This window comes from Hypanus sabinus, chromosome 5 (assembly GCF_030144855.1).
Source record: "Hypanus sabinus isolate sHypSab1 chromosome 5, sHypSab1.hap1, whole genome shotgun sequence".
NCBI lineage: Eukaryota > Metazoa > Chordata > Chondrichthyes > Myliobatiformes > Dasyatidae > Hypanus > Hypanus sabinus.
In genome coordinates, this window is record NC_082710.1 from 111,529,917 (window position 1) to 111,550,860 (window position 20,944).

General features: G+C 42.4%; 1 protein-coding gene across 11 annotated transcripts in view; it reads left to right on the forward strand.

Annotated features, from left to right (window-relative positions):
- The first annotated feature begins 2,865 nt into the window (after positions 1-2,865).
- LOC132394331 (cilium assembly protein DZIP1-like) overlaps positions 2,866-20,944 on the forward strand; it is a 167,112-nt gene continuing 149,033 nt past the window's right edge. For 9 of the 11 annotated variants that reach the window (XR_009512274.1, XR_009512275.1, XM_059970341.1 and 6 more), the window contains exons 1-2: positions 2,866-3,181; positions 16,608-17,155. Coding sequence is in view for 7 of the 11 variants with exons in the window: in XM_059970341.1 (XP_059826324.1) it covers positions 16,613-17,155 (543 nt within the window). In the remaining 4 variants the exon portion in view is untranslated. Of the gene's footprint in view, positions 3,182-16,607; positions 17,156-20,160; positions 20,265-20,944 lie in introns of those variants that run through there. The other 2 variants (XM_059970347.1, XM_059970349.1) reach the window with 2 other exon arrangements.

A 20,944-nucleotide genomic window follows, 5' to 3' on the forward strand; every position in this document is an offset into this window, starting at 1 on the left:
ACACTCAACTATCTCTTTTTCAGCTCCTCCCTCTTCCTCTAAACCCAAGGTACAGCTATGGGCACCTGCATGGACCCCAGCTATGGTTGCCTTTTTGCCAACTATATGGAATAGTCCATGTTTCAAGTTTACACTGGTAATGTTCCCCAACTCTTTCTTCAATATATTGATTTCTGCATTGGTGCTGTTTCCTGCACCCATGCTGAACTCATCAATTTTAACAACATTGCGTTCAACTTCCACCCTGCCCTCGATTACTGTCTCCATTTCTGCAGACATCTTTTACAAACCCACTGACTCTCACAGTTACCTTGACTATACCTCTTCTTGTCCTGTCATTTGTAAAATTTCTATTCCATTCTCTCATTTCCTTTGTATCTACTGCATCTGTTCTCAGGATGAGACTTTCCATTCCACTCAACTCCATTCTTCTGCTTTTTCCTTGTATCCTTTCATGCCCTGACTAATCAAAAACCTATCAATCTTCACCTTAAATACACCCAATGAGCTAGGCTCTGTAGTACCTGTGGCAACAAATTCCACAGATTCACCACCCTCTGGCTAAAGAAATTCCTTCTCATCTGTTTTAAATGTACGCCCCACTATTTTGAGGCTCTAATCTGAGACTCCCCCACCAAAGGAAACAACCTTTCCATATCCACTCTATAGAGGCCTTTCAATGTTTGATAGAGTTCAAAAAGGCACCCCCCACATTCTTCTAAATTCCAATGAGTACAGGCCCAGAGCCATCAAATGCTCCCATATGACAAACCTTTCATTTTTGGAATCATTTTCCTGAACTTTCTGTGAACCCCCTCCAATGTCAGCGCATCCTTTCAAAGGGGTCCAAAACTGATCACAGTACTCCAAGTGAGGCCGCACCAGTGCCTTATAAACCCGCATTACGTTCTTGCTTTTATATTCTTGTCCTCTTGAAATGAATACTAACATTGCATTTGCCTTCCTCACCACCAACTCAATCTACATATTAGCTTTTAAGGAATCCTGCATAAAGACTCCCAAATCCCCTTGCACCACAGATTTTTGAATTGTCTTCCCATTTAGAAAATAGTCTATGCTTTTATTCCTTCTATCAAAATGCATGACCATACATATCCCAACACTGTATTCCATCTGCCACTCCTTTGCCCTTTCTTCCAACCCCTCTAAATCCTTCTGCAGCCTTGCTGATTCCTCAACACTATCTTCCCCTCTATCTATCTTTGTATCATCTGCAAACCTGGCTAGTATCAGCCTATATCAGCTCCTATTTCTTAATATTAAGGGGAGCATCTAAACTAAATGGCTATCTGTCATAATTAACATTTTAAAATAAGTTTTAATTTCTTGTTTGAATTTCTGAAAAGGACACCATTTATTATGCATTTCAAATTTCTGCAGAGCTGATTACAGTAAGCAAACTTTTAGAACAGCTCTATCTTTGCATTATCATCAGTTTCTTGATTTTAGCACAATGACAATATAGAAATGTCTGAATCAGAGTGTCTGAGGTGCCTACTGGCCCAGATCATGCATTTAGAAGATGTTATTGGAATAGTCTGAGAGTATCAATATTTCATTTTTTAAGTGATAAGCAATGCTTCCAAGGAGGATGGTAGTGGGCAGTGTGCTTTGTTCTAGATGTTGATTATTACTGAGGCAAAAAGTGGACAGTCTTCTAACAGATACCAGACTTGCACCTTGGAGTGTCAGTGTAGTTAGGACATTATCCATTTGCTGCAGGATAACAAATCTCTTCCTTACTTTTGTGGCTGGATCATATGAGTTTCTAATTAACAGTAATCCTCAGGATGTTTATGGTGGGTGACTTAATGATGCTTTATCCCAATTAATATCAAAGTAATGTGGTTAGATTCTCTCTGTTAGAAATAGTTATTGTGTGGCACACTTGACTCTTCCACCTTTGCAAAATATATTTGTAACCATTGCCATTCTCCAGTTAGCCTTTTTTTTCTTAAGGAGAAACTTCCTTTTCTTTTCTGAAGGATAATCAAGCACTAAGTAACGTGTCCTTAAGAAGGATCTCGGCTGGAAAGTAGACTGTTTACTCTTTTACATAGATGCTGCTTGGCCTGCTAAATTCCTCCAGCAGTTTGTGTGTGTTACTTTGTGTTTCCAGCATCTATAGACTTTCTCGTGTTTGTGATAACGAAGCTGCTTCTCTTTTAAAGAGAATTTAAAATACAAACCATTCGGATTTATCATGCAGAAAGCCGATTCGATTTTCTCAACGGCACTGTAACCTTCCTGTGAAGCTGCGTTCGACCAAAGTGAATGTAATAAAATCACAGGCCAATAGATCATGAACATAGAGCCTTTGGTTCATCGAGTTAACACGACTATGGTGGCCACGCAGCTAATCCCAATTTCCTGCGTTTGTCCCATATCCGTCCAAGCTCTCCCCTCCCTCCCCATGTGACTTCTTAAGTGTGTCTCAACCACTATCTAGCAGCTCATTCCATCGCCTTCGGAGTGAAAAAGATGCTCCTCCAATCCTTTCTAAATACTGTATTTCCCTTCTCACCCTAAATCCGTGCCCCGATGTTTTAGACTCCTCTTCCCCGACTGCTACCTCATCTTACCTATGCCTCTACCGATTTTAAACTTTTCTAACAGATCACTCCTCGTTCTCCGCAGAATAAAGACAGTGCCTGGCCAACCTTTCCCAATAACTCAGACCATCAGTTCTGGCAACTTGCTCTGCACACTTTAAAGTTTAGCCACATCTTTCCTCCATTGCCGAGCAACGGGATATATCCGGAAATGACGAAGTATTAACCGGAAAGTGGAAACACGCATACGGCGAGTTTTTGCGTGAGTGTTTTAGATGTGGTGAGTGTTGGCGTCTATATCGTTGTATGTTCAAGTCTTCCCTCTGAAATAAGTGTTCTTAAATTCATGTACATTTGGCTTCTATTCTACCTTTGCGCTAAACGCTAAGTTTCAGGAGACGGTTGGCTCAGAGTGGATGTTCCTGGACCGAATGAAGTCGGCGAACGTTGATTGAAGCATGGCGCTTATGTTCTTAAGTAAAAGTAAAATTTAAATGGAGAAACCTTGCAATGAACAGCGGGACTCGACTGAGCAGCAACCTGAAATCATGAGAATTCAGGCCTAGGAAACAGGATACGGCAGATACGGGATTCTGGAGCAGCAGACGGTGAGCTGGTCCTTATGCAGGATTTCAATGAGAAACATTGATACGTAATTTCTTTTCCTCCTACAAATGTTTTATGACCCGCTCTGTTCCCTCAGCGCATTGTTTGTTTTCAGGTCCAACGCCTTCCAATCTTGGTAAAAGGTACTGTCTGTAGATCCAAGGAATCCCGCACGTCAAAAGATAATCGAGAGCTGTAGTTAGGAAAAAAAGTAAAGAGAGCAAAAAAAAACCCGAGGACTTTATAGAAAATATAGTGAAGGAGAGGAAGAACACAGGGACAGGTTCTTAGGCACATTAACTTTTTACCGATCATCACGTTTGTATTAATCCCGGATTGGTCTCTTTATTAAGTATCCCCACCTCCACTTTATCTTCATTTCTCCCAGATTGTACCACCCAGATACAATATGGTATTTTAATGGCAATTCAATATGGTAAATTAACCTATAATGACATTGGAATATGGTCGGAAGCTGAAGTACCATGAATTCCTGTGCTGTAGTATTGAACGTTTTACAAACATAGTACCCGAGGTTAAGGTTGAACCCGGATCTCTAGCACTGTAAGATAGGAGCTCTATCAGATGCCTTGTCGTACTAAAGCTAGGAGAACACGGGGCATAGAGCAGCGCTAGGAGACGCGTTTAAGGAATTGTCCTGTTGCTTTTAAGAAATGTATTGAGGATAGACAAGAAAAGAATGGAAAAAATATATGTTCACTAAGGTGGGGACATTCATGGGACCCCATGCGAGGAGGGGGTGATATGGTGAAATGCTGGGACACGTAATAAAAAAGTAGGTATTTTAGTTGGCTTAAAATGGAGAGGTACACTGGCTACAAGTGAGGTGCCAGATGATTGGAGGCCAGGTGGATCAGCTGAAAATCAGGAAGTCAAGTTACTGAGTATATCTTCTCAGTCTTATGCTCACCCACTTCAACATGTTGTGCATTCAGAGATGCTGTTTTGCAGACCACTGTTGTAACCTGTAGTAATTTGAGTTAGTCAACTTCCTGTCAGCTTGAACTAGTCTGGCCATACTCCTCTAACTTCTCATTAAAAGGGCTTTTTCACTCTCAGAACTGCTGCACATTGGGTGTTTCTTGTTTCTTGCACCATTCTCTGTAAACTCTAGGGACTGCTTTGCATGAGAATCCCAGAGATGGTTGGTTTCTGAGATCCTTGATCCACCCTATCTGGCACCAACCACCATTTTGTGAAAGTCACTTAGATCACATTTCAGATTCAGATTCAGTTTATTGTCATTTAGAAACCATAAATGCAATGCAGTTTAAAAAATGAGACAATGTTCCTCCAGAATGATATCACAAAAGCATATGTCAAAACAGACTACACCAGAAAATTCACATAACATTTGGCAATCCCCAATCCAGAGTCCGGAGAGGCTGCAGCGTATTAATATGGCGCTACCATCTTACCATCATTTCTTCACCATTCTGATGGTTGGTCTGAATAACAACTGAATCTTGACCATATTTGCATGCATTTGTGCATTGAATAGCTAGCATGTGATTGGCTGATTAGATATTTGCATTAACAAGTAGGTGTAACTAACAAAAGGCCACTGAATGTAAATTCTGAGAGGCAGTATTAATCAAAGGTTTGTTTTGGAAAATCCTGTCTGACCAATCTGGTTCACCTTTTCCTAGAGGCAGCAGACTATATGGAAATTCAAAAGACTGCAAATGCTATAATCTAGAGCAGACCAAAAAAAAAACCCAAACTGCTGTAGGAATCCAGCAGGTCAGGCTGCATCTGTGAAGGCAAAGGGATGGTCGATATTTTGGGTTGAGACCTTGCATTAAAGATCATGGCTAGTACAAAGAGATGAGGGGTGGAGTGTAGCAGAAGCCTGCAAGTTGACAGGGGGATCCAGGTGAGGAGGAGTTAAACGCAGATGAAAACAGGTTTTCTGTGAGGATGTTTGCTGAAACCAGATGAGGGAAGGACACTGAGCAGATGAGAATGGGGGGAGAGGGGAAACTAAGTGAATAGAGCATGTAGATGATGGACAGATGGAAAGGTGAGGAACGCAAACAAAAAGGTGTCAAGTGGCTGTGTGGGGAATATATTGATGAGGATTCTGCAGATGATTAAGTGGATTTTGAATAAGTTCTTTAACAAGATTCCACATGGGAAACTGATCAGAGTTTTGAGCCCATGGAATCCATGGCAAATTGGATTACAATTTGGCCAGATTATGGGAGGCTGAGGATGATGGTGGTGAAGTGTGACGACAGGTATTGGTCCTGGAAACCACACTTTGTTATAACCATAAGATATAGGAGCAGAATTAAGCTATTTGGCCCATCTAGTCTACTCTGCCATTTCATCATGGCTGACCCATTTTCTCTCTCTGCTCCAAAGTCCTACCTTCTCCCTGTATCCCTGATCAATCAAGAATCTATCAGCTTCTGCCTTAAATATACCCAATGACTTGGCCTCCACAGCCACTTGTGGCAACGAATTCCACAGTTCCATCACTCTCTGGCTAAAGAAATTCCTCCTCATCTCTGTTCTAAAAGGACAGCTCTCTATTCTGAGGCTGTTTGCTTTGGTCTTTGATTCTCCCACCTTGGGATACATCCTTTCCACATTCACTCTATCAAGACTTCACCATTTGATAGGTTTCCATGAGGTCATCCCTCATTCTTCTGAATTGCAGTGAGTAGAGGCCCAGAGCCATCAAATGCTTCTCATATAACAAGCTTTTCAATCCTGGAGTCATTTTCATGAACCTCCTAATCCTTCTCCAATGTCAGCACATCCTTTCTTAGATAAGGGGCCCAAAACTGCTCACAATACTCCCAAGTGGGGCCTCACCACTTTATAAAATCCTTGCTTTTATATTCTAGTCCTCTCAAAATGATTGCTAACATTGCACTTGCCTTCCTCACCACTGACTCGACCTGCAAATTAACCTTTAGGGAATCCTGCCTGAGGACTCCCAAATACACGAGTGATTTGATGGGGATTAGGAGCAATCAGAGTAGTGCTCAGGAAAAGCAGGGTGAGTTGAGCTGCCTCAATGTCTTATTGCTCAGTAGCACACACTGACATCTATTGTGATGAAGTGTTTTGAGAGGTTGCTTTGGACCTGAGTGAACTACTGCTTAAGCAAGGACCTGGACCCTCCACAATGAGATCAACTGTGGATGCAATCTGCCTGACTCTTCAGTCTGCTGTGGAGCAGCTGGGCAATAGTAAAAGATGCATCAAGCTGCTGTTTATTGATTACATGTTGGCATTCACAGCATCATCCCTTCTGTATTTATAAACAAGCTTCAAAACCTGGGCCTCTGTGCCTACCTCTGCAATTGGATTCTCAATTTCCTTGTCAAGAGACCACAGTCAGTGCATTTTGGTAATAACGTCTCCTCACTGACAATCAACACAAATACTGCCCCTCAAGGATGTGTGTTTAGCCTACTGCTGTTCTCTCTACACTCGTGACTGTGTGGCAAGGCACAGCTCAAACAACATCAATAAATTCAGATGATGCCATTGTTGTTGGTGACAAGGAAACATATTGGAGTGCAATTAACTAATTGACTGGTGTTGCAACAATAACCTTACAGTAAAACCAAGGAACTGATTGGGGACTTTGGGAGAAAACACACCAGTTCTCAGTAAGGAGTCAGTGGTGAAAAGGGTGAGCAGATGCAAGTTTCTGGGCGTGTGTAATTCTCTGTGCTCTTATTAATTAAAACTTATCCAAACACCCATAGTATTTCCCTGATCATCATATTTAGTAAATGAAAATCGTTCGTTATATGTAGAAACGTATATAGATTGATGTAATGTATATGACTTCTGCAGCATCACATGCTCCTGGCATCATATAAGCAGCACCCACAAGAAAACATAAATATATCTTTACATGGAAGAACACAATTTAAAAAAGTTAATTTTAGTACAAAGTGATCAAATTGATTATTGTGTTGCTAAACTGTAGTGATTAGATAGTTTTGCCAGTTGATTCAAGAATCGAACGGTTAAAGGGTAGTAGGAGGACTGAATGGCAGGCGACTGGAGAGTGGTGTACAATAGAGATAGAGTACACAGTTCCTTGAAAATAGAAACAGATAGATGGGGTGGCTTAGGAGTTTGAAGTGTTTGCCTTCATTGGTCTGGGCATTGAGTACAAGAATATGGGACATCATGTACAAGGCATTGATAAAACCACACTGGGATATTGAAAAATTCCAGGGATCTTGATCAGCTAGGTATGTGGGCTGAGAACTGGGAAATGGCTTTCAATCCAGATAGATGTCGGGGTTTGCATCTAGGGAGATGAAACCAGGGTAGGACTTGTACAATTAATGGTAGGGTCCAGAAAAATGTATTAAAACAGAGGGAGCTGGGACTGCAATTGCATAATCCATTGAAAGTGGTGTCTTGGCTAGATAGGGTGGTGGGGAAGGCATTGGGTACACTGGTCTTCCTCAGTGCATTGAACATAAGCAGAAGTTATGTTGCAGTTATAAAACACAGAGTCTTGCCATCTTCAGAAGTTTTCTGATGACTCTGCCATAGTTGGATGCATCAGCAAGGGAGATTAGGCTGAGTATAGGGCTACGGTGAGAAACTTTGTCACATGGTGTGAGCAGAATCATCTGGAGCTTAATGTGAAAAAGACTAAGGAGCTGGTGGTGGACCTGAGGAGGGCTAAGGCACCGGTGACCCCTGTTTCCATCCAAGGGGTCAGTGTGTACATAGTGGAGGATTACAAATACCTGGGGATACGAATGGACAATAAACTGGACTGGTCAAAGAACACTGAGGCTGTTTACAAGAAGGGTCAGAACCATCTCTATTTCCTGAGGACACTGAGGTCCTTTAACATCTGCCGGATGATGCTGAGGATGTTCTACGAGGCTGTGGTGGCCAGGGCTATTATGTTTGCTGTTGTGTGCTGGGGCAGCAGGCTGAGGGGAGCAGACACCAACAGAATCAACAAACTCATTTGAAAGGCCAGTGATGTTGTGGGTGTGGAACTGGGCTCTCTAACGGTGGTTTCTGAAAGGAGGATGCTGTCCTAGTTGCATGCCATTTTGGACAATGACTCTCATCCACTCCATAATGTACTGGTTCGGCACAGGAATATATTCAGCCAGAGACTCATTCTACCGAGATGTAACACTGAGCGTCATAGGAAAACATTCCTACCTGTCGTCATCAAACTCCTCTCTCGGAGTGTCAGATACCCTGAGCCAATAGGCTGGTCCTGAACTTATTTCTGCTTGGCATGATTGACTTATTTTTATTTAATTATTTATGGTTTTATATTGCTTGCTATCTTCACTATTCTTGGCTGGTGTGGCTGTAATGCATATATAAAACAGGTATATAAAATCATGAAGGACATAAAAAAGGTGGAGGCACGTTGTCTTTTTCCCAGGAAGAGATTGCTAAAAACAAGAGGTTTAAGCCACTGCTGATGTCCTGTATACGGTTCTGATTATCTTGATATTTACAGGATGTTATTGCTCGATAACAGAACCATTCAGTTCCTATCTATCACCACCTGCCTGGTCCTCCCCCTGAACAATTTTTCCTTTGGCTCCTGCTGCTTTCTTTAAATTTGAGAGGTGGTCATGGGCCCCAGCTATGTCTGCCTCTTTGCTGGCTATGTAGCCTTGCCCAGTAATGCTCCCTAACTGTTCCTCCATTACATTGACGACTGCATTGGTGCTGCTTCATGCATCTGTTGCTGAGCCCATCAATTAAATCAACTTTGCTTCTCACTACCACCCTGCACTCAAATTCACTTGGTCCATTTCTGACTCCTCCCTTCCCTTTCTTGATCGTTCTGTCTCTGGAAACAAACTGTCAACTGATGTCTTTTATTAACCTACCGATTTCCACAGCTATATCTCTTCCCTCCCTATCTCTTGTAAAAATGCTACTCTCTTTTCTCAGTCCCTAGCCTCAGGATGTTCCCAGAATGTGGTTTTTCTCTCCAGGACATCAGATATGTCCTCTTTTTTTTCAAAGAATGAGATTTCCCTTCCTCCACTGGTGATGCTTCCCTCACCGGCATCTCCTTTTCCCAAGCAACCACAATCACCCCATCTTCCTGCTGCCTAACAGTGACAGAGTTCCTTTTGTCTTTGCCTACCATCCCATGAGTCTCTGCATCAAACACATTGTCATCTGCAACTTCCACCATCTTCAAAGGGATTCTACTATTAAAGATATCTTTAACTCCCTCCCCCCCACCACCCACTTTCTGCAGGAATTGCTCCCTCTGTGATTCCCTTGTCCAATTGTCCTTCCCCACTAATCTCTCTTCCAGCACTTATCCATGCAAGTGGCCTAAGTGCTACACCTGCCCTTTCACCTCCTCCCTCATCTCCAATCAGGTTCCAAAAAGAGTTCCTCCTGTACTTTGTGTGTGGCGTTATTACGCATTGTGATTTAAAAAAAATAACTTTTAAAATTTGAACTCCAGAGTTTTCAAAACTAATGATAATCATAGGATCTTATTGCATTGGTATTTATTCTGAGATTATTGCAGTAGTCATGAAATACAATTTCTTCCAAATGTAAAGCTGATCTGTAAGAAAGTAATTTCATTCAGTTGATGTTTTTTGGTTGGTCTTTCTTAAACTTAGTTTCACTTGGTTTACTGAATGTTTTGAGTTTTACTTCCCGCAAGATTATCAACAAGGAGGAGCAGGGAGCAGGTGAGCAGCTGTTTTACAGGAGACAGGTTTAGCAACAGAGAAGCCATTTGAGAAAGTATTCTTCTGAGATCAGAGTGCTGTGGTGGGTTAAAGTGTGAACTGCATTGAACATTAGACTTTGGTGAGAAGGGTGAGCAGCTTTAAGAGAAGATAAGGTTTTCCCTTTTTCTCAAGTCCAATAGTTTGCTAAAGGAGCAGTAATGGCAGTTAGTGGAGTTTTGTGCTCCTAGTTATGAGATGTGAAAGATCAGAATGTCCAAATGTCCATGACAGCAGTATTATTAAGAAACATGGGGGAAGTTAGGAGGTCAGGGAGCATCCATAGAAATGATCAGACAGTTGACATTTTGGACTGAGACCCTTTTTCAGGATGTTGTAATAAGTGCATTCAGCTGTGGCTCCTGTCAGACCACAGCTGTCAGTTGGAGGGCAGATGTCTTGCTGAGTAGTATACAGAAGGCAGAGAGTGAGGTGGTCATACCATAGGCAGAAGAGACAGAATTCTTCATCTACCTTCCCACCAGCCTACACATTTAATATATTATTCTTCACAAATTCCACCATCTATAATAGGATCCTAACATCATATCTTCCTCAGCCTTCTCAGCTTTTCACAGGGATTGCTCTCTCCATGGCTCTCTGGTTCACTTGTCCTCCTCACTCGTTTCCCCCCTCCCCCTTCTGTAGGCACTCTTATTTGTAATATTTGCCCTTGCACCTGCTCACTCATCACCATCCAGAGCTTTAAACTGTCCTTCTGAGAGAGGCAGTCTTTCACATTACAAAGCCCCCTGTTAAAAGCATTTATTGAGTTTTGTACTCCCATTATGGCTTCCTCTACATTGGTGAGTTTGGATGCAAACTGAGCAAACGCTTCTGTGGTTCCTTATCATGCCTTGTGGTGCATCAGACAGCATATTTACCATTTCTTTAGCATTTTACTGTTGCTAGCTCGATGCTCAACGCAGCACGGATAGAAAATGTGCAAGGAGCTGGCCGGATTCGAAGTTGGGACCATTCATGTCAAAGTCCGGTGCTGATGCCACTACATCACTAGTCAGCTATCTTTCTTCTGGATCTCCTGGTTGTTTGCCATTTTAGTTATTTCTATCACCACACTGACAATATGCCTCGGCCTCCTCCACTACCAAGTTGAGTGAATTTAATTGCAAATTAGAGGAACCATACCTTCTATTTTGCCAAGGTGGAGCCTGGTGACATGAATGTTGAAATCTCTAATTTCTGGTAACTGCTTCTGCTCTGTCTGTTTGTCTTCCGTATCTCTTTCCTCTCTATTGAATTGAATTGACATTATTATTTGCATCCCTCGTGTACATGAGGAGTAAAAATCTATATGTTACATCGCCATCTAAATGTGCAATTTATAGTAATTTATAATAAATAGTATTTACAACAGGACGGTTAATATAACATAGAAAGACAATTGCATCAGCATGAATTAATCAGTCTGATGGCCTGGTGGAAGAAGCTGTCCCAGAGCCTGTTGGTCCTGGCTTTTATACTGCGGTACTGTTTCCCAGATGGTAGCAGCTGGAACAGTTTGTGGTTGGGGTGACTTGGGGTCCCAATGATTCTTCGGGCTGTGTTTACACACCTACCTTTGTAAATATCCTGAATAGTGGGACGTTCATATCTACAGATGCGCCGAGCTGTCCACACCACTAACTGCAGAGTCCTGCGGCTGAGGGAAGTACAGTTCCCATACCAGGCAGTAATGCAGCCAGGATACTGTCAATTGTGGCCCTGTAGAAAGTTCTTGGGGTTTGGGGGCCCATACCAAGCATCCTCAACTGTCTGAGGTGAAAGAGGCATTGTTGTGCCTCTTTCACCACTCAGCTGGTGTGTACAGATTACGTGAGGACCTCGGTAATGTGGTTGCCGTGGAACTTGAAGCTGTTTATCCTCTCAACCCCAGCTCCATTGATGTCAGTAGGGGTTCGCTCATCTCCATTCCTCCTGGAATTCATAGCCAGCTTCTTTATTTTTGTGACATTAAGTGACTTCTCTAGGCTGCCTCATTATTATTTGAGATTAGGCCAATCAGTGTAGTGATTATATTTGCTCATTACTCCTCCCATGGCTCCCATGTGGCTTCTCTTTCCCTTTATTCCATACCCTACCTTCTTCCATTTGTCTTTTGTCACTTCCACCTATCTGCTCCCAGCTTCTGGCACTATTTCCAATGTACCTCACCCATCTACCTATTGCATCCCCTCCCAACCTGGGTCCATCTATTGCCTGCCATCTGTCCCTTCCGTTCTCCTTTTTACACTGCCTATTTGCCCTTTACCTTTTGGTCCAAATGAAGAGTCACAACCCAAAATGTCAATTGTCCATTCTCCACAGATGCTGCCTGACCTAGAGAGTTCCATTTTGTGTGTTGGTCCAGAATGATGTGTTGCCTCCTTGGTGCCATGGTCAATGATGTCTCAGAAAGGGGAGAATGAGCAGTCAACGGTCGTGGTCCGTGTTGGTACCAAGGACTTGCATAGGAAGAGGGATAAAATCCTGCAAAGAGACAAGACTGGATATTGGGTGGGAGGGGTGGTGTACTGTGTTTTGTGAAGGGTGGGGGGGGGTATGTGCTAAACTGAGGAAAGGCTGAAATACAGCAGCATTAGGCAAGAGCTGGGCAGAGCAGATTGGGAATGGCTTTTATTGGTTTAGTTCACATGTGATGTGAAGTTGTTCAAAAGACAGCTGCTTAGAATTTGGCACCAACACCTCCCTGTGAAGAAAGACAAGGATGGCAAGGTTCAGGAAACTTGGGTGACAAGAAATCTTGCAAATTTAGTAAAAGAGAAAAAAAGCAAATGTAAATTTGAGGAAGCTGAAGCCAAACATTACTTTTGAGGAATATAAATGAAGCTGGATGGACTTTGAACAAGGAGTTGGGCTGAAATGGAGCCAGGAAATGTCTTTGGGTGGGATTAAAGAGAATCCCAAGCAAAAGGGGAAGACCATTCAAGAACAGAAGAGAGAATGTATGCCTTGAGCAAACGGAAGTATGCAAAATACTAAACAAGTACTTTTGCATTGGTAACATGAGTGAATCTGCAGATGCTGGAAATAAACTTCAAATAAGACTTCATTACTTCACCTCCAACTTTCACCCCGCCCTCAAATTCACCTGGTCTATTTCTGACACCCCCCTCCCCATTCTAGATCTTACTGTTTCTATCTCTGGAGACAGCCTATCCACCGACGTCTACTACAAACCTACTAACTCCCACAGCTACCTAGACTATTTCTCCTCCCATCCTGTCTCCTGCAAAAATGCTATCCCTTTCTCTCAATTCCTCTGCCTCTGCTGCATCTGCTCTCAGGATGAGGCCTTTCATTCTAGGACAAAGGAGATGTCTTCCTTTTTTAAAGAAGGGGGCTTCCCTTCGTCCACTATCAACTCTGCCCTCCATCGTGTCACCCGTATTTCACGCACCTCTGCTCTCACCCCATCCCCCTGCCAGCCCACCAGGGATAGAGTCCCCCTGGTCCTCACCTATCACCCTACCAGCCTACAGATCCAACGTATAATCCTCCGTAACTTCCGCCACCTCCTACGGGATCCCACCACCAGCCACATCTTCCCCTCCCCCCCCCACTCTCAGCTTTCCGCAGGGATCGCTCCCTATGTGACTCCCTTGTCCATTCATCCCCCCCCCCCCCCCCCCATCCCTCCGCACCGACCTCTCTCTGGGCACTCATCCCTGTAAGCGGAAGAAGTGCTACACCTGCCCCCACACTTCTTCCTTCACCACCATCCCAGGCCTCAGACAGTCCTTTCAGGTGAGGCACCACTTCACCTACGAGTCAACTGGGATGATATACTGTATCTGGTGCTCCCGATGTGGCCATTTATACATTGAGGAGACCCGCTGCAGACTGGGAGACCGTTTCGCCGAACACCGGCACTCGGTCCTCCAGCAGTGGCAGGATCTCCCTGTGGCCACACACTTCAATTCCACAGACCACTCCCACTCCGACATGTCGGTCCATGGCCTCCTCTACCGTCGAGATGAGGCCACACGCAGGTTGATGGAGCAACACCTTATCTCCCGCCTAGGTAGCCTCCTTCCTGCCGGCACGACCATCCAACTCACTGACCTCCGTTGATACCCCTACCCCCCACCCTTACCCCCATCCCTATCTATTATTTTAGTCTGGTTCTCTTTCTCTCTCTTTCCCCCCTCACTATAATCTCTCCCCCCAGCCTTACCTTTCTTTCTTCTTTATTTCCCATAATTCTCCACCTTTCCCCTGGCCCATTTCCCTCCAGCCTGTCATTTCCCAGCTCTCTACTCTATCCCTCCCCCAACTTCTTATCCCCCCCCCCCCCCCCGACCATCCCATGTTACTTCACTCCTGATGAAGGGTTTCGGCCCGAAACGTCGTTATTACCTCCTCCCATAGATGCTGTCTGGCCTGCTGAGTTCTGCCAGCATTTTGTGTTTTTTGTTTTTTACTTTTGCATTGGCATTCACTAAGGGGAAGGACATTGTAAAATCATGTGGTGGATGTGCTTTACTGATATCCTAGACTCATTGATATCAAGAAGGAGGATTGTCAGGGCACTATTCTAAAGTTCCATTTGTGCTGGTGGCCTCTATGAGTTATATACAACATGGAACAGTACAGCATTGAATAGGCCATTCAGCCCTTAATATTGTGCTGATCTTGGGTGCCAGTTTATACAAGTGTCCTCCCATGTTTCACCCATAAAACTCCACCAAACTGTCTGCTTCTACTAGTACCCTGATAACCTATTTGAAACATCTATCACCCTATATTTAAAAAAATAACTTGCCCCTCACATCATTTTCATATCTCTCCCCTAGATTCTTAAAAACATGCTTTCTGCTGTTTGTTAATTTTACTCCGGGAAAAAATTCTGATGCCTACTCTATCTATGCATCTCATAATTTAAAAAAAAACCGTTATCAGGTCTCTCCTCAGCCTAGACTAAACAATGCAAGATTGCCCAACTTTTTCATATAGCTCATATCCTATAATCCAAGCAGCATCCTGGTAAACCTCTTCTGCACCCTCTCCATTGTCCCCCACCTCCTACCTATATTGGGCAGCTAGAACTGCATGCAACACTCCAGTTTTATATAGCTGCGGTATGACTTCAACTGATATTCAACTCCCCTACCTATCAAGGCAAGCATATTTTAAGCCTTCTTTACCACCTTATCCATGTGTAGCCAGTTACAGTGAACTATAAAACTGAACCCCAAGATCTTTCTAAATCTCAATTTATTAAGGAGCCTACCATTAACTGTATACTTTCTCCTTTCATTTGATCTCCTAATGTGTAACTTTATATTCCCATTTGACCTTCTAATGTGCAAAACCTCACACTTATCCAGATTAAACTCCTTCTGCCACTTCTGTGTCCATATATGTAACTGATCTATATTCCGATGTATTTTTTGATACTGTTTAACGCTGTCCACCACTCTACCAATCCTGGTGTCATCTGCAAACTCACTAATCCAGCCATCTGTATTTTTATCCATATCATTGATATACCTTATAAACACTGAGGTCCCAGCACCGATCCTTGTGAGCCCCCTCTGGTCATGGATCTTCAGCCAGAATAACAGCCTTCCACCCCAACTCTCTGTTTTCTATATATAAACAGTAATGGTCAAAAATATAGGTGAAATACAACAGGATCTATATCAGTTGGAAAATTGGGTAATAATATGGATAATGGGGTTTAATCTGGGAGTGTGAGGTGCTGCATTTTGGGAATTCAAATATAAAGTGAATGTTCTAGCAATTAGAAGAATTTGGATAAATTTGGGGGGGGGGGGGGGGTTTTGAGCATGGAGGTCGAGGGCTGACCTGAAAGAAGTGTATAGCAGGTGACAGAAGTGTGTGTAGGGGAACATTTTGGATCTAGTGGTCATAATTCCATTAGTTTTTAGATAATGATGGAGAAGGATAGGACTGGTTCTTGGGTTGTGATGTAATTGGAGAAAAGCCAATTTTGATGGCATCACAAAGCATCTGGCAAGTGTCGATTGGGATAGGGTGTTTTCTGATGAAGGGGTCCTTCATAAGTAAGAGATCTTCAAAAGTTAAATATTGAGAGAACAGAATTTGTAAATTCCTGAAATACTGATTGTATATTCCTGTTAGAATAACAGGCAGGTATTCCAAGAGGCATGAGGTCCTGGTTAAGAAAAAGGTGGTACATAGCAAATGTAGGCACCAAAAAACAAATGGGATACTTGAGTATAAGAAATGCAAGAAAGCCCTTAAGAGGAAAATCAGAAGTGCTAGAAAAAGGCATGAGTTTGTTCTGGTTGACATAGTGAAGGAGAATTCCAAGGGCTTCCACAGATATATTAAGAGCAATAGGATAGCAAGGTACAAAACTGGTCTACTGGAAGATCAGCATGGTCATCTGTGCATAGTTTTGAAAGAGATGGGGGTCATCTTGGATGGATTTTTGCCTCTATATTTACTCAGCATGTTGACACAGAGACTATAGAATGTGTCAACATGGTTGGCCTAGAGGTGGTGGGCTGAAGAGCCTGTTCTTGTGCTGTACTTTAATATAGTTCTATGTTTATGTTCTATGTTTTATCTCATACAGTGAATACAAATTCAGTGACAAAATGAAAAACTTTGAATCTTAGTTTTCAGTTTTAATCTATTAATAGTTTTAATATTTTTGTCTTTACAGATTCTATGATGTGGTTGAATGGGAAATCAGCAGTACAATTCTCTCACAACCTGGGTTCGAACAGAACCCCATTTTCATCAGCTTTAACAGCAGATGCATACAACGGTCATCTTCCTCTCTTTAAATTCAAAAATCGTTGTGAAATTCTGGATTGGAGACGAATTAGTGCCATTGACGTGGAGAGAGTAGCCAATGAACTGGATTTTATCATTTTGCAGGAAAATATAATGAATATTACCTTTTGCAACATGGATGCTGAAAAATGCCCTTATTGTCAAAATTCATTGGATCCTGCCCTGCTGAAAGCATTCAAATTAGCACAGTTCACCATAGAATATCTTATACATTCTCAGGATTATCTTACACATAATTTACAGATGTGTGAAGAAAAATTACAAGAATCGGAATTTAAAAAAGACCAAATTAAACAGGAATTTTGTAAATTAGCTGATGAGGTGAAATCCCAGAAAAAGGAAAGTAAACACAAAAAGCAGCTGATTTCTACCCAACAAATGATGTTGCACTCTGGTGCTAATAATTACTATAAGGTATGGAATTGACTTTAGTTAGTTGAAATTGTTATGGCAATTTTTTTGGTAGACGACTTCACAGAAACATGTCCATGCTGACAAAAACAGCAAGCTAACTAATCCCATCTGCCTGCACAGTCGGTATTCTGCGCCTGTTCATCTGTCTGTCCAAATGCCTCTTAAATGATGTTATCTTGTCTGCTTGTAACATCTTCTCTGCCAATATTTTCTTGGCCGTACCACTGTGAGAAACAAAAATTTGCGCATAAGTATTCTTTTATACTCATCTTAAACCTGCACCTTCCAGTGTGACATTCATACCTTGAAAAAAAGACTTATCTACCTTATCTATACCTCATAATTTCGTTTACTTGATCTCCTATGCTCCAGAGAATGTCCAAAACTGGCCATACTATAGTTCAGATACCATTCCTAGTTCTGTATCTTTTCCAAAGTCTTTACATCTTTCCTGTAATGTGATGATCAGAACTTTGTACACCAGTCTTAAGTGTGGCCTGACCAAAGTTTTATAAAGCTGCATCATGATTTCCTAACGTTTATACTCAGTGCCCTAATTGATGAAGACAGTCACGCCCAACACCTGTGTTGCTATTTATGAAGTTTGGAAATCTAAAGCATGGTATAGAAAAGAAAGCCATGCACACAAATTAAATGGCCATTTTATATTGTTATGGAGGATGTTGAACACAAATGAATTGTAGTGACATACTTTCATCCTGTAGTGGAGGCCTAAAAAAGCTAAAGAATTGCAAGAGCAAGCACGAGGAAATCTGCAGATGCTGGAAATTCAAACAACACACACAAAATGCTGGTAGAACACAGCAGGCTGGGCAGCATCTATAGGGAGAAGTGCTGTCGACGTTTCGGGCCGAGACCCTTCGTCAGGATTGACGAAGAGTCTTGGCCTGAAACGTCGACAGTGCTTCTCCCTATAGATGATGCCTAGCCTGCTGTGTTCTACCAGCATTTTGTGTGTGTTGTAAAGAATTGCAAGTTATTTTTGATCTCTTTTTTATGTACTGTAGGTAGACTGCATAGAATAATTTACAGTTTGCCTCCTTACTGAAGAAAGGTAAAATAGGTACAGTAGCTTTCTATTTTTCTGTTATCCATATGCTTATCTAAGAGTTTCTTAAATATCACTAGTGTATTTGTCTTTTCAACACCACAACAGAGCCTTGCATGTACCCACCACTCTTGACATTCTCTTACACCCCCCCCCCCCCCCATGCTTTCGTCCAACCACCTTAAAATTATGGCCTCTTGTATTAGCCATTTTCATCCTGTTAATCTGGTTATCCACTCAATCTGTGCCTCTTATTATCTTGTATACCTCTATCAAGTCACTTCTCTTCCTCTTTTACTCTAAAGAGAAAAACTCTAGCTTGCTCAATACATCCTGATCAGGCATGCACTATAATCTAGGCAGCATCAAGTTATATTTCCTCTGCACCCTCTCTAAGCTTCCATATCCTTCCTATAATAAGGTGACCAGAACCGAACAGCATTCTCCCAAGTCTGGTGTAATGAGGTGTTTTTTTTAAGAGCTGAACATTACCTAACTGAACTCAATCCCCCAACTAGTGAAGGCCAACACATCATTGGCCATCTCAGCCACTCTATCAATTTGCATAGCAACTTTACGGGATCTTTACGGGCGTGGACCCTTGGGTCATCCTGTTTCGCTTCAAGGCTATGGTAAAGGTCAGGGAGTTGTGATTACTATCTCACTCACTGAGAGATCTGACACTTGACACTGGCATCGGATCCTGAAAGGCCTCTCCTCTAGTCGGCCTATCTCCATTTTGTGCCAGGGATCCTCCATGGACACCCCTGGCATATTCCACCCCATCTAAACCATTTGCACTAAGGAGGTGCCAGTCAATATTAGGGAAGTTGAAGTCACTTTTCCAAAACCTGCTTCCTGATCTGTTGCTCTGTATCTTTTGCTATTCTGATCTAAGGAATACTCCAAGTAGAATGATTGCTCTCTTCCTGTTTCTGACTTCCAGCCACACTAAGTAGACAAGCCTCCATGATGTCTTCATTTTTTCCAACTGTGATGCTATCCCTGATTAACAGTGCCACTAACCCCCACAGCCTATTTTACTGCCCTCCCTGTCCCCTTTGAAACATCTAAACCCTGGAGCATCCAGCAGTCGTTCCTGCCCTTGTTACAGCCAAATTTCTCTAATGGCCACAATGCTGTAGGTCTGTGTAATGACCTACATGCTCTTAGTTCATTAGCCATAAGGTCCTGATACTTCTTGCATTAAAATAGATGCATTTCAGCCCATCCCCTGACTGCAATTTAGGCCTATCATCTATTGTTCCTCAGTCTCTCTACATGGTGCATCTACCTGTATATCAATTGCCCCATCACTTTGGTTCCCATCCCTCTGTCAAACTAATTTAAACCCTTTTCAGTAGCTCTTGTCCACAAGGATATTGATTCCCCTTAAGTTCAGGTCTCCCTATTTGTACAGGACAAACCCTCCCTAAGAAAGATCCCAATGATCTACAAATCTGAAACCCTGCTCATGTCAGATGTTTGCAGATAATAGGACAACATTCAAATGAATTCAAGGCCTAGACAATAGGCAAAGGCTAATGAGTAACAAGCAATGTTCATACTGCAGAAGTATAAGAAATGATCATTCCAATAGAAAAGAGTGTAACCACGACGGCATTACTATCTCTTATTATACTTGCTGTGTAAATGGGATACCCATTGACATTGAAGACAAATTCAAATAGACTAACCACAATAATGTCATGCATTTATTTAGTGATCAGCATGGTAACAGGCCATTCTGGCCTAATGAACCCATACCACCCAATTACATATATGCGACCAATTAACCTACTAACCCGAAAAATTTTGGAATACCCGGAGGAAACAGATGAGGTCATCCAGAAAGTGTATAAACTCCTTACAGACGGCGGTGGAATTGAGTCTGCATTGCTGATTTTGATAACTTTACACTAACTGCTACATTACTATGCCACCCCTGTTCTTTGAAGATATCGGAATCATTTATTATGTCCAGTGCTCCTGTTACCGCCTACTCTACTTTGACAAGACAAAGATTGCTAGCACAGATTGGTGAGTTGCTTCTCTGAGCACCTTCACTGCCTATTGTACCAGTTGAAATTTCCAAGTGACCAGTATTTTAATTCCACTTCCCATTTTGATAGGGAGATGTGTGACAATGGACTCCTGTACTGACAAGTTGTTGCTTAATGCAAAGGATCAACATCTTATTTTCTGCCTTAGTAGTTTTCAATTTGATGGCATGAACATAATGTTTTTCTAACTTCCAGTAACCACGCCCCTTTGTTCCATTTTTTTCTCATCCCACTGGCTTCCATGACTCCAACTCTTCCCTCTGCTGCCTTCATGATCTGGCCATCACCATCACTTTCCTCCCACAAGTCTCATTACGACCTTCCTTTTATTCCATGGTCCGCTGTCTGCTTTTACATCTCTTTGTCGCTCAAATCTACCACCATCTGGCTTCTTGAAACGTTGCCACTCGTCACCATTCTGGTAGATTCCTTTCACCTGTATCCACCTATCACTTGCCTGCTCCTTCTTCACTTCTTCCTCCACCTTTTTGAACTGGCCATCTCTTTTTCCAGCCTTGATGAAAGATATTGATTCAGAATGTTAACTGTCCATTTTCCTCTGTAGATACTGCCTAACCCATTGAGTTTCTCCAGCTACTTTGTGTGTTGCACTGACCACATAATTCTAGTTTTTCAAGAACACTCATTACTGCCTAC